Source organism: Lissotriton vulgaris, chromosome 1_2 (genome assembly GCF_964263255.1).
Source record: "Lissotriton vulgaris chromosome 1_2, aLisVul1.2, whole genome shotgun sequence".
NCBI classification, from domain to species: Eukaryota; Metazoa; Chordata; class Amphibia; order Caudata; family Salamandridae; genus Lissotriton; species Lissotriton vulgaris.
Genome location: NC_141686.1, coordinates 164,368,719 through 164,382,844, shown reverse-complemented (window position 1 = coordinate 164,382,844; position 14,126 = coordinate 164,368,719). Strand labels below are relative to the sequence as shown.

General features: G+C 45.9%; 1 protein-coding gene across 1 annotated transcript in view; it reads left to right on the top strand.

Moving 5' to 3' along the window:
• The window catches only part of LOC147734757 (aldo-keto reductase family 1 member C1-like), a 143,447-nt gene that overhangs the window by 35,710 nt on the left and 93,611 nt on the right, over positions 1–14,126 (top strand). The window contains exons 2-3 of the mRNA XM_086953628.1: positions 3–170; positions 287–403. Of these exons, the coding sequence (XP_086809754.1) occupies positions 3–170; positions 287–403 (285 nt within the window). The remainder of the gene's footprint in view (positions 1–2; positions 171–286; positions 404–14,126) is intronic.

Here is a 14,126-nt window from a genome sequence, read left to right as displayed (position 1 = left end):
AGGTGCCGAAAAGTCAAGCCAAGGATGCTACGAAATTGGCCATCGAACTTGGCTACCGCCATATTGATTCAGCCTACTTGTACCAAAATGAGGTGGAGGTTGGCGAAGCCATTCGTGAAATGATTGCAAAAGGCGTGGTGACGAGAGAAGAGATATTCAACACTGGAAAGGTAATGTTTGAGAAAAAATAAACATCCAGATGAGATTTTCCAGTTAGAAAATGTTGTGCTTATTAATAAAATGTATTAATGTACAATTGACTTATTTGGTGGTTTTATTGCTACAGCTCTCGCCAAATAATAACTCCCCAGAGATGGTCCGTCTGTGCCTAGAGAAATCACTAAAGGATCTTCAACTGGACTATATGGATCTGTTCATCATTCATTATCCCATGAGCTTTCCGGTAAGCTTCACAAGAGGTAGCAATAGACAGAATTTTGTAATGAACAACATACTTGAATCAGTTAAGTATTTAGATTGTAGGCTAATTTAGTAAGTAGAGTGTTAGACAGATAAACAGATGATGAAAAATGGACAGGTGGGCTGATTAAAGAGCATACTGTGGATATATTGTTTAATCAAACAGTAGAGAACTGTATAGATAAGTGCATTGAAGAATGATGTGATCAATCAACTAATGGGTAGAGTAGTAACACATAGATTGATATATTTTCAGAAATGATAAGGCACAACATGGTAACTGAAGAAGCGTTATCCCACGGGTAACGTCCCGCTGTTGCATAACCAAGCTCCCAAAAGGGATTGATCCAATAATATTCAACAGATAAACAATAAGTCAAGTATAAATAGTCTTTATTCTACACCATCTTAGAAATTAAGTTCAAATTTGTCCCAAAAATAGTGTCATCCATTTGAAAACACGCAAACAAAAAACTGCGTCACGATCCTTCACTGGAAACGCTCCCAAAATCTGGAACTCCATCCCAGTCGATATCAGGACTATCCCTTCCTTTATAAAATTCAAAAGACTCCTAAAGGCCCTTTACCTCAACCGTGCCTTCCCGAACTGAGAACCTCTGCCGAAACCCACAAGCCTGCACTCTGCAGCCACCAGGCAATGTTCCACCACAACTTACCTCTTCTGCACTTTGCAGACCGTTGTCAATGTCCCACCTCTACCTACCTCATCCCCGCTCCCTATCCCCCTCCTCGTTCACCTCCTCTCGGAGGGAGGTTTAGCCCAAGACTTTGTGCACACATCAAGACTACCTCAGGACCTCAATGACGTACACTGGGCCTTTTCAACATTCATGCTGACCTTTGCCTCTTTTATGTGATTTCTCCCCTAATCTGCTGTAAAGGTCTCCAATACCCTCGGGTTTGGCCAGCGCTATATAAAACCTCTTCAATAAATAAAAATAAATAAATGTCATCATAGGTCTCGCCTACCAGGCGCGTATGCGCTGCATAGGAGAAGACCTCATGCCATCGATGAGCTTTCCTCCCCAAAAACCTGCACGCGTTGCATTGCTTTCTATTGCAACTTGTGCACGTTTGGTGATCTCCTCACAGGATCGAACGGCTGGCATATGGCAGCAATTATCACAGTGCAAGCCGCTCCCTCCCGTGAGTGAATCGCGCAGTCCCCCTGCTGCGAGGCGCGTGCGCTTGTTCAATTATGTGAACCCCTTTCTCTCTGAAGTATTCTTTGGGTGTGGGGTTCTGAATACCTCTATAAGATTTTTGATGAAGTGTGTGCCGGAAAATCATCTAAATTCACCTTGGACCAAGACAGCTCACAGAGTTACCCAATGCGTACACAAAAACACTTTACACTTCTGAAATAACCACATTTCCACTGCACACGAAGAACTACCCGAGACAGTTTCACTTGGTTGCTAACAACCAATCAGGGAGTTAAAAACATATTCCTTATGTCATGGTAAAGTACGATCACTTTGGATTGGTGGGTGAACCTTGTCGTTGGATTGGCTAGAGGAGCTTCTCTATTATTCATTGGCTGTGGCACACCAGAGAGCGCGCGGTATTTGGCGATTGAGTTGACGAGTTTGAGTGACGTAGTTACAGAAGCGCTGACTCTATGTCTGCATACTTGGACTTGCAATAAAGTATTACTGTGTTGCATTGTCTGTTTCAGCCTTTGGGTGTCAAGGTCCGGAAAACCCTTGGTGACCAGAGTAAAGGAAGTGCTGCTGGTTAGTATACCCTTTTTGAAATGGGCCCAGTCTCTAAAATACAACTTTGTTAGTGCGATCCACTGCCTTTAGCCACTCGGCCTGATTGGGAGTCAATCAATTTCAAAGCTTTATTCGATTATTAAAAACAATCACAAAAGCATACAATATAAAAACACAAGATACAAACATTACAGTGGGGACAATAGCTCATCAGTATTAGGATTTAAAAGTCTTAAAACAGCAGACTTTTCCTATGCGAAACAGCTTTGAGTAGAAAGGTAGCGGTAAAAAAACGGATGTATGACGTTACCACGCATACCATTACCACGCATACCATTACAACGCGGTATTTACAACGCATACCGTTACAACGCATAGCGCTTTGAGGTGCTGGATAGTGGTAAGTATAATTTTATATTCCAACTCCAGTCCCCGTGGATACTAGGGAAGGTGTTGGATATAAAATTAAACTTATTCCCTATCCTAGAGCGCCCCCCAGCGCAATGCGTTGTAATGGTATGCGTGGTAATGCCTGCGTTGTAAGTGTAGTGTGTGGTAAAAAATGCGTGGTACACGTTGTATACCTAAAAAACAGATATCTGCAGAATCAAGTGCAAATAACAATTTCAGGGCTTGGGCTGTAGTATACACTGAGTGTTTTAAAAACACAGGTCTAAGGTAGTAACAACGAAGGTGCAAATAAAGAGGGCAAATAAGCATACAGTGCAAAGTGCTTTGCCTAGACTGGCCATCACAGGGGCAAGGGGATTGGCTATGTAATTTCCGCACTGGGAAGGCCACTAGGTTATGTACAATACCAAGTCTAAACCTCGTAAGAACAAACTGATGCGATTGCTTGGTTATGAATTTAAGGTACATAGGCATGCCCCTGTCTTCCAACATATTAGAATAATAAAATACATGAGTAGACATGGAGCTGAACTTCGCCTTGCGTAAGTCAGATTTGGTCCCAATACAAACATTTTTGAGTTCCTTTTTTGGTACAGTAACAGCACTGTGGAGGTCGTTGACAATATCTAGGTTAAAAACATCACTATAAGAAGAAGAGACATAGTTCAACCAGGGAATCTTGTAGGCTTTGTCCAGTTTAAGGCAATCTAAAATAATCTGTCTGGTAAATTCAGTCTCGTCTTTAGCCCAAATAGACCTCCAAACCATTAAAGTCTCATTCCCATCAAATCCGTTAGATAATTCATGCTCACCTCGCTATGACACAATTCAATGGAAGCCGAGGGAGGTAAATAAAGGAGTCTTTTAAGGAACCCATTGCAGTTCCCTATGCTGACAGTAGCCCCATATACCAGAACCATATAGAGCAATAGATACACACCTATGCCTGTAAATATCTAACATGTCTGGTATGCGGCGACTACCTAGCTTAGATGCGAATCGAAAAACTCCAGAGGAGCTTTTGGCCATCCTACCATTTACATTTAAAATCTCTTGTACCCAAGTCCCTTTATTATTAAAAGTTACCCCGAGGTAGCAGAATCTGTCCACCACCTCTATATTATGATTATTAAAATGGAACGGCATTAAGGGTTTCATCCGTTTACCACAGGCCATAATAAAAGTCTTGGAGTTGTTAACTTTCAGTTTTCTCTTGTTAATAAAATTATAAAAGTGATTCATTAGTTTTTGAAGCCCCCTTGGAGTGCGCGAGAGCAATACCGTGTCATCGGCATAAAGCAGGACTGGCACAGGGTGGCCACCAACCTGCGGGGAGTCTGCCTGTACCATCTTCAGTTCCGATTCTATAGAATTAATAAAGAGGGAAAATAGCAGGGGGGCCAGCACACATCCCTGCCTTATGCCTGATTTAACCCTAATTTTCTCTGTGCATTCGCCTGCCTGGCCAAAACGGATCTGGGCTGATAACTTATTGTAGAGTCTGGCCAGGAAGTGAATAATTGCTGGGGGAGCACCCATACCCAGTAAAGTGGACCATAACAGATTATGGTCCACAAGGTCAAAGGCACTCGAAAGATCGGCAAAACAGAGAAATAGGGAGCCCTGTTTTGCTCTCGTGTACTTTCCAATGAGGAGGTCAAGATTAATGCACTGCTCAATTGTCACCAATCCTTTGCGGAAGCCATATTGGGATTCAGCCAAGATTTTGTTTTCCTCTGCCCATTCCTCCAACCTCATCAGGAGAACCCTACTCATGATCTTGAGGGAGGAATCAAGAAGGGAGATAGGGCGGTAGTTCTTAGCCTCTCCTCTATCTCCCTTCTTGTAGATGGGTAAAATTATAGATTCACTCCAGGTAGGTGGTGTACTCTCCAAAACTGAAGCATTAAACACCTGCGTGAGGAGTGGGCTCCAAAGAGTCGGATTGGGTTTATACAGGTCAACCGGGACCCCATCGGGTCCCGGTGCCTTTCCCCCTTTACTCCAACTTATAGCATTGACAACCTCTGGAAGAGTGATATCCAGGGGTATCCTCGTTTCAGGCATTGGGATAGGAGAACTGGCAAAATCCTCCCTGGGCGGGTTAAAAATTCCAGAAAAGGGGGCAACCCAATTTGCTTCGCTTACCTGGGCTGACAATGAAGGAAAATCTTCTTTTGCAAGAAAGGGACTGTTGACGGTAGACCAAAAAAGCCTACTGTCACGCAATACCGATGCTTGATTCAAAGCATCCCAGGCTAGTTCCCTTAGCTCTTGCTTCCTACGTGCGAGATTGTTTTTGTAGGTAAGTCTAAGGGATTTAATAGCCTCCCTGTCTCTGGAGTGTTTAGTTAGGGCCTGCTTAAGTTCCAGCAGTGATTTGGTACACATGCTATCAAACCAACCCACATTTTGCTTCTTAATTCGGGTTTTAGTAATAGTAAGACACCTTTTTATAACAATGCTAAGTTCCACAAAGTTAGCAATAATGCACCCATAAAAGGCCTCTAAATCTAAACATTTGTAAATTTCGGCAAACCCAGCTTCTATGATTTTAGCTTGCAAATTCTCAGAGTTGTCCAAGCACCACTTTATACGGATGCCATTCTGTCTACAGGGGGTGACATCTTCAATTAACAAGTGATGACTATTAGCTGGTAACCCCCAGGCAGAAATCAACATGGTAATAGCATTGTGGTCGCTACTTCCAAGATCAGCGACAATGGGAACCGTACAAAAGGGAACAAGGTGCGTAGAGGCCAATAGGTGGTCAATAACAGAGGCCGAATTATGTCCTACAAAAGTTGGGGCAGGTTTGCCATCAGCATCTGCAACCGGAGGGTGAATCATAAGGTCCATGTTTCACATAAGGGAATTAAGGGAATCACCATAAGGTGAGTGAACAAAATGTGCCCGATGTTCCCCATTATCCCCGTAATATCCACAAATTCTAGTAAATGAATGGGGACAAGTGCGTAAGTTGAAGTCCCCACCCCAGATGATATCAATTGGTTTGTGAATGCCTCTTCGGATGTTGCTCAAGGCAGAACCCAACTCCTCCACCACCAAGTATTAGATGCATCGAAAAGGTTATTATAGTGGTTAATCACCATTATTACATGGCCCTTTACGTGTTCTAATATTAGGATTTGGGAATGGTGACCCACAGGCCGGTGTGATTTCATACAGACTGGGAGGTTTACGGAGAGTAAGATTACTAACCCCCCTTTGGCCCTACCCATACCTGGCCTTAGTGCCGAGTTGTTATATGACACAAATCCATCAAGGTTTATATCTGTAGTTGCCCAGGTCTCTTGCAAACATAAAATGTCAAAGTCAGAGAGGGTTTCACTCCAGCCTAGGGACGACGTTTGCCGGCTCCACCCTGCAACATTCCAACTAGCAAACTTAAAACCTGAAACACATGGGGGAGATTTAGTTGGCGCTGGTACAATGGTAATTAAGGGTTTGGTGGCAACTAGGGGAACCAATGGGGCAGGAGAAACAGCAGGGACCTTTGTTATAGCTCCCTGCAAAATTATATGCGCCTGAGAAAGAGTGGGGGTGATACAACTATCGAGCTTTGGCCCAAATCTGTAACTGGATTAATAATTAGGGTACCTATTCCCTGGAGGGGTAAGTGCACCGGGGCAGTAAAAAAAGGCGTTGCTGGGTTGGGAATAGGGGATGGACTACTACCAGATGTTACAACAACCTCATTGTCCGAGGCGGGAAGAGTGGGATCAAGGGCTGGGGGCAGTCAGTCAACACCATCCAGTCCGTTTAAACAGGTAAAACGGTTATAATCAAAGAAGGGTGTCATCGGGGGTTGGAAAACCGGTCGTGCTGTATACCCACGATGTCTACCCCCCCGATCAACCCTCGTCCATTTACCTTGGGCTTGATCATGGTACATATGAGTAGGGGGGAAGAAAAAAGATACTGGCAGAGTCCGGATGGTGGATTCAAGAGATCTATTCGACCCGGCACATATATGAAGAACAGTCCTTGGGTCTCGGAAGCTCACCATGATACAATCCCCTGTTATTGATTTTCTGGTTTTACCCAGCCAAGGTACCCTTCTCACCATGATAATTTCATTGTTAAGGTGCGCTGGGAGGGGTCTGTTCCAGTTCAACCATTTAATAACTCTACTTTTAAGTGAGCGGAAGTTCTCACCTTCACCCACTTCAAGAGGGGGAATGCCTGCCATAACTACCATAAAGCCATTAGCCTCAGGGGGAAGGTCGGGTCTCCAGGGTCTGGGAGCAGGTTTCTCCGGGGGTGAGGGGGCAATACTGTCAGTCAGTGTAGCTCCGTCGTAGGTTGTCACCGGGGGAACTGGGCCTGCTAGTTGTGAAGATGGAATACTAAAATTACTATGTTCGGTCGGGACTAGATTAGCCATAAGAGGTTGCAAAAGGGGAATAGCAGTAGTCCCCAAGGGAGGTCCTGGATTAACTGGAAGGATTTGTGGAATGGGATGGATAATAGAAGGGGGATTGGGCTCAGAGGATCTACCTTGGGTGGTAACCGGTAGTTTCATACTACTTAATGTAGCCTCTAGAATAGTGAGTCTAATCTCCACTTTCTTTATGCTCTCACTGATGGGCAGGAGCAATGATCTTAATAAAAATTCCAAGTTCCCTAAAGGAGCAATAGGGGGTGGTACATTAGACGAATTATCCCCAGGGGCATCAACAGGATCAATAATATTAATACCCTTATCGGGGGGGGGAATTACGCACATCCACCATTATTCTATCGGGGATTGGGGGGGGTTTAGAGGCTTTCCCGAAATCAGAGTGGGGGATTTTAGTTTTACCCTGCCCTCCCCTCAACTTCCTTCTTCGCTTATTGGGAGGAGGGCCATGCATCTCAGCTACTACTACTAGCTTCAGCTTAACTTTCCTAGCTTTCGATGCTGGGATGGGTTGAGAAGTTAAATCAACGGCCGTACAGCTAGGGCTGGTGGGGTGGGTAACCTTAGGGACCTGCTCAGTAGGTAGACAGGGGCTAGGAATACAATCCCTCAACAAAAGTGGGACGCCATCCTGGGGTAATAGCTCCTCGCTAACATTAGAGGAGCCTCCCTCTTGGGAGATGGAAATGTCAACAAGGGGCCTGTTTTTCAGGTTCTCAATAGAGCGACGACGCTCCGCCCTGCGCTCCGCCAGAGAGGCTTCCTTATCCGCATCCCCATCACCCAACGGTCGTGAAAAATAATTGTCCAGAGTTCTGTTTTTAACACCCCCCACCTTCACAGTAGTTCCCTCCAAATTTGGAGATGGCATATCTAGTATCTAGTAACCTTGTCAGGAGCAAAAGCAGTTAGAATCAATACGCCTACAACAAACACACAAGGGTAGGCCCAGCCCAGCCTACTCAGGCCTACGAGGGCCTCAGAGGGCCCGCCCTTCGCCCCGGGCGCTCCCGCGCAGCGGTTTCCTCTGTCAGTTAGGTATAGCTGGGGGCAGGGGGACGTGACCGGCAGGGAGAGTGGCCTCAGGTGTTGCGAGCAGGGACTCCTGGGAGGTTGAGTCCCTGCTGTGCTACTCGCAGCCCTGCCGGTACCTGGAAGCTCAATTTGCTGTAGTCCCGCAAGCCCCACAGCCCCTCTGTTCCAGACGACAAAGCGGGACCCAGGGCAAGGAGTTATACAAATCCTAGTCTAGTCTCTCGGGGGCAATCAGCAACAATCCACAGTCCGCAAGGCGTTCCTTAGCAATGAAGTTTCCCCAGAGAGGCAGTAAAGAAAGTTATTGAACTCAGAGGTAACAGTTTACTCAGTCCGCTAATTTGCTTGAAATTGCACCCTACTTGGAAGAATGTTCTAGGGGGCAGAGGGAACTATGAACTATGAAGTAGGCTGTTAAGGCAGAGCTGCGACGGCTATACTGTGCTTTAAACCGCCCTCCTCACTGCTCGCGTCCTTGCTTTCCCTCTCAGCGGGCAGGCAGCAGCGCAAAGCGGCAAGGGTGCCAGCTGCCCATGATAGCTAGGGCAGCTCACCGTATTTTCCCACGCCGTCTTTCCTTTGTTCCTCCACTCTGCTCTGCACCAGAGCGACAGAGTGCCAGAAGTCTCCCGGGGTCTACGGGATGCCCGGGACCTCCGGGGCTCTACCGCGGCTCTCCCGCGGCTCTCCTGTGGCAACAACGCAGCAGCACCAACGCGGCTTCTTGATATGTGCAGTTTAGCAGTTTTCTTGAGCCCCACAGTTCTCGGGTTCTCGGGTCCGATGCCGCCGCTGCTCTCTGCTTCCTGCTCTCACTGCTCTTACTGCTCGGTGCAGGTCACACGCAAAACCAGGATTGGGAGTCACTATCGTCATCTTCTGCGACCTGCCTCCTGCTGCTGCCAAACATTGTGGATTTTTCTTGTCTGGGCCTAGGCCCTCCCCCTACTTTGCTGGTATTTAAGTGTTGCAGAGCTCAGGAGAACTACTGCAGCTCTCGCTTGGACTGGTCGTCTGGTTCCAACTTCAGACCCCAAACCAGGCTCGAACTTCTGCCCAGATTCTTGTCGGTACGAGTTTTCCACTGCCAGGTGGACAGGTGTTCTAGCGGTGACGAGTTTTGGTTGTTACAAAGCCACCGCTCCGCATGAATTTGGATAGACCAGCCACCATCTACCTATGTTCATTGGGGCAGCAACTTCCCCAAATTTAGTGTATACAAATTACCCCAAAACTTTCTCCCTAACCATCTCCTTAACTTCACTTTTAAAGGTCCCTTTTCATCTTCATTCAGTTTGCCACCGTTGTCCGATGTGTCCAGTGCTTCCGCTTTAATCTCATGCCTTCAGTCTTATGTTGGAAAATAAGTCTCGACCAATGCGCGCCACTACAAGAACCGGCCCAAATTAAGTCTGGTTTGGGTCACTTATCCAATTCGCCCTTCCACTGGACTACCCAAATGCCCAGTACCATCCAGTTGTCTGATATAGGGTGTTGCAGTTGTTGACTCTAGATCTACAAAGATGATACTGGTGCTTAGAAGTGGAGAAGTGTGGCTCTGGGGATGGAGGAGGCAGACCCGGAAGCTGAGATCCGCCCTGAACCAGGGTTCAATTCCCCGCCTCGGCGGGTCTTGGGCTAAAAAATTCCACAGACTCGATAATTCTCGCTCCGGTGCCTTCTCGACTCACGGGTTCACACTCTGCGACTCTGGGCAATAGCTTGCTTAATCTCCACAACGACCCCTCGCGGCGGGATGCCTGGCTTTCACCTTGTGGATACCCTGCCGGGGTTATCTCACAGGGGAATACCAGGACGGGTTCCCTAAGCAAGCGCCGGGAAACCCACTGCGGGTAGCTGTGCGCTATATAAGCTCAAATACATTTACATTTACATTATCCAGGCTATCTAGCACTTTGACTTACTCGTGTAACATTGTTAAAAAAATTAATTCATACTTATGTTTTTAATCATTTCATGTTGTGAATTGTTCTGCTTCCTCTTAAAGAAAACATTGGACGCAAGCGCTTTCTTCTCAATTCACCTATTGCGCCCCCATGGGAACACAACATGAACTAAATTTTGCAGATTGAGTTCTCGTAGGATGACATTCCCTTAGCCACTGCAGGGCAGAATCCCCGTCACTGATCAATATATTCAGTAATGACTTGTGTTAACACCAGAAGAATCTGCTGAAGTCAGAAGCTCCAGATTCATAGCCTGGCACGAGAGGGGCAACCCAGTTCAGTTTACCACAATGCTTACCACGTCAGGGTTGAAATATGTGCTAGCTGTCGCTGGAAAAAGTGAATGCATCCATGTCATAAAATAATTAAGGCTAGCCTTCCCTCCTAGCCACCTAATATAAAAGAGAAGTGAAGTTAGGCTACCATTAAAATGTTATAAGCTAAGATCAAGTGTAATGGCATTAAATCTACAGCTTTGACAAGTGAAGAGATATGGTAATGTCGCTTGCACTTCCTAAACATTGCATCTGTGCTTGAAGGTGTTGTGGTGTCTTTGGGTGGGGTACGGATCAGGAAAATGAACAAGTATCAAGTATCAATAACAGCAACAGTTTGGAGCTCTGCAAATATACTTTAGCCAGTGTAATCCATACTAATATAATAAAGAGAAAGCCCAAACCTTTGAGGCGGGTAATCTCAGGAACCACATCACCAATCACAACACCCAATACAGCGTTGGAAAGGGCAGTTGCAGCAGAGGGAAATAGTCTATGCAGACGCCTACCATATACATTTAAAAGGTAAAAGAACTGTGCCAGCAAAGTAGTCCCTTGTGGGCGTGTCTGCGTTGTGCTGTGGGCGTGTGCTGGGGGCGTGACAATCGCTGGGGGCGTGTGGTACGTTCCGCCCTTCATGCACTCTCTCATATTGTGTGCTAATCCCACCCTGTTCCCTTTAAATACCCCTGCACCCCATAATCATAACCCACCCTTACTCCTTAAAATACCCCAACACCCTTAAACACTAACCCATCTTAACCCTATAAATATACCCTGTACCCCAAAACCCAAACCTATCCCTAAAACCTAAAAATACCCCTGTACCCCAAAACCCAAACATAGCCCTGAACCCTATAAATACCCCTGTACCTCAAAACCCAAACCTACCCCTGAACCCTAAAAATACCCCTATACCCCAAAACCCAAACCTAGCCCTGAACCCTAAAAATACCCCTGTACCCCAAAACCCATACCTACCCCTAAACCCTAAAACTACCCTTGTACCCCTTAACCCAAAACTATATTGAACCCTTAAAATACCCAAACACCCCAAAACATATACCCCTATACCTATACTTACCTTATCCAAACATTAAAAAAAAACATGCTTTTACCATTCATGCATTTACTTCGAATTTCGTTGTAAATGTATGCGTGGTAAAAGTATATAAAATGTAATGCCATGCGTAATAATGGCATTGCGGAGTCATGGTACTTTCGTAATGAAAGTATGCTGAGTGATGGTATGCGGAAAGAAAGTTGCGGAATAATGGGTGTTTACCCTCCCCCGGTAAGTACATTGGTGGCACGGCAGCCCACATCTCCAGCAACATACTCATATTTTTTCACCACCCTTTTGAAAAATGCACAGGTCTCTCTCATTGATGGCCAGCACCGACATACACTTTTAGACACACCTCGCACCACAAGGTCTAGAATTGCGAACTTTAGAGCTGGGGAGCTACGTTCGAATCTCGGCATCAGCTCAACATCCTGTGATTCCAAGCAAATCGCTTTGTCTCCCCGTGCCTACCACAAATAAATGTGTTCTTCTGTACTGTAAATTGTGTTCATGCCATGTTGTCGAGTTCGCGCTATATAATATTGCAAGGAAAAATAAAGTAAGGAAACTCGAGTTCACACACTACTGAATGCGCACTCTTAAGTGCATCAGCAGTGCACTGTGAATCGGAGCATTTCACAGGCCTTTCACAGATAAGAAATGCTATCAAAACGAAATCCTACAAAACAATATACTACTGGCCGGCAGCAATTCATACCCAGACAACGTCGGGACGGGATGCTAGTACTATATATTAGACAGATGAATTAAACGCTAATATTTTGGTTTAAACAGTAAATATACTTCTATCGTTTCTCAACAGCTGTAAATGACCAATCTGCTTACACTACTGTCTTCTGGTGGTCCCCACACATTAAAAATAAAGGTACCATTAAGGTCATCTGAGGCTGAATATTGTAGGTGGCATCAGGTGCACAGTATTCTAGGATTAGCAGTACTACTTTTATACTACTTTTTATTTTTATGCCAACAAATGTCCTTTTTCTATTTCCGCTGGTCACAGTTCACTTGTCCAATATGCTAGAGACCTTAGGGAGTGAAGGACGATGTTGGCATTTCTTTGCCTTTTAAGAGGGGAAGTAAGTGGACAGTGCCAGTTTAGTTTCCTGCAGAGGCAGGCTCCCTCTTGGGGATCTTGGTACTTGCCAAAAAGTAGTCCTATAGGTTGAACATGTGCAACAAAGATTTCTGTAACCTCAAAAACTAAAGTCTTATGCAAGAGCTCTGTCTCTGGCATAGCCAATAGGTCTCGCCTTTGGGACGTTATAATAAGTGCTTACCCATGCAGCAGTTGATGTTTTTGCACCAAGGATATTGTGCTGCATAACTAAATACTTATAAGGTCCCAAAAGTGAGACCTATTAGCTATGCCAATGCTTGTTTAGATGTGTAGCAGAAGTCACGGTGTGTATTACGAGATGGTAGTTTAAAGCGTGTATTCAGAGGCAGTACTGTGGTCCCTTCCTAAAACAATTCCCGGACATCACAAAAGCACAAATCCTCCACAATCAAGAGCCCAGGCCCCACACAAGTTAGTGAAAACACAGCCCGGGCCTGTAAGAATGGTGGGGTTGCTGAAAGGACGGTCTGCCTTTCACGCTTCCACACTGCAGCCCACCTTTTCTCCCACCCTACCACTACCACTACCCAGTGTCCATGCGCCCATCTCTTACAGCTCGTGAAGAAGGTATGCGGAGGCCGACAGCAGTGCGTCCAGTTCTGAGAGCCCCCCCGGGTCAGGTAGAGGGTTTTCTATCACTTTCACCTGGAGTCGGAGCCCAGCCCTAACATGGTGCTGCCTAGTACTGGTGCTGCCGCCTGCAGGGATCCTGTGCTGGGGAGGAGCGAAGATGACGATCTTGATGTCCCCATGTAAGAAAGAGGCGTCGTACTTCTCTCTGCCGCACATCCGCACCAGCTCAGCAAGTGGGCTCTTGTTCTGGACTCCTGCTCAGATCCAGCAGGCACGAGAAGGGCGAGGAGATGAAGCTCAGCCCTCAGTGCATGCTGCCTCTGCCGCTGCCACTGCGCAACAACCATGCAAAAACATATCAGTGCTGCAGTAAAAGGAGCAGACTTTCAGATGCATACCCTGAGAAAACTAAAACCTTTCCCTTCCAGCAATTGACTTCAAACTGGCAGTCCAAGCACTTGTACTTCCTAGACTAGACTATGGTCGTGCAACACTTACTGGACTCCCTAGATCGTCAACTGCTCCGCTTAGAGCATCACTTAACTCAGCGGCCAGACTCATCACAGGTTACAAAAGACATTGCCACATCTCTCCAGACCTCAAAATGCTCAATTGGCTACCCTTCGAAGCAAGGATCCAACTAAAAATCGCCTGCATGACACACAAAGCTCACAAAGTTCAACACCACAACACCCCAAGTTACCTGGCCCAGATACTCAAGCTCTCATGTGGGAACAAATCCTCTAGGAGCGCCTACAACCTCCTTCTGAAGCCTCAAAGATTTGCTAAGAAGAAAACGTATAATCGCGCCTTCTCTGGAATTGCTCCAAGGTTTTGGAATGCACTACCCCCAGAAACTAGACGAAACCCATCATTTGCATCCTTCAAAAAAGAAGTAAAATCCCTACTCATGACGAAATTCACGTGAACTTTATTCCGGATTCCTGGAACATTCCAGCTGTAACATATGTCTTTATCTCGAATTTCTCTGTTTCTTTTGTACTAGGTTTTGTTTGTCTGACTTCCCCACGTATGAAGTGCTCTGATACCCGCAAGGGTCTTGTTCGCGCTATACA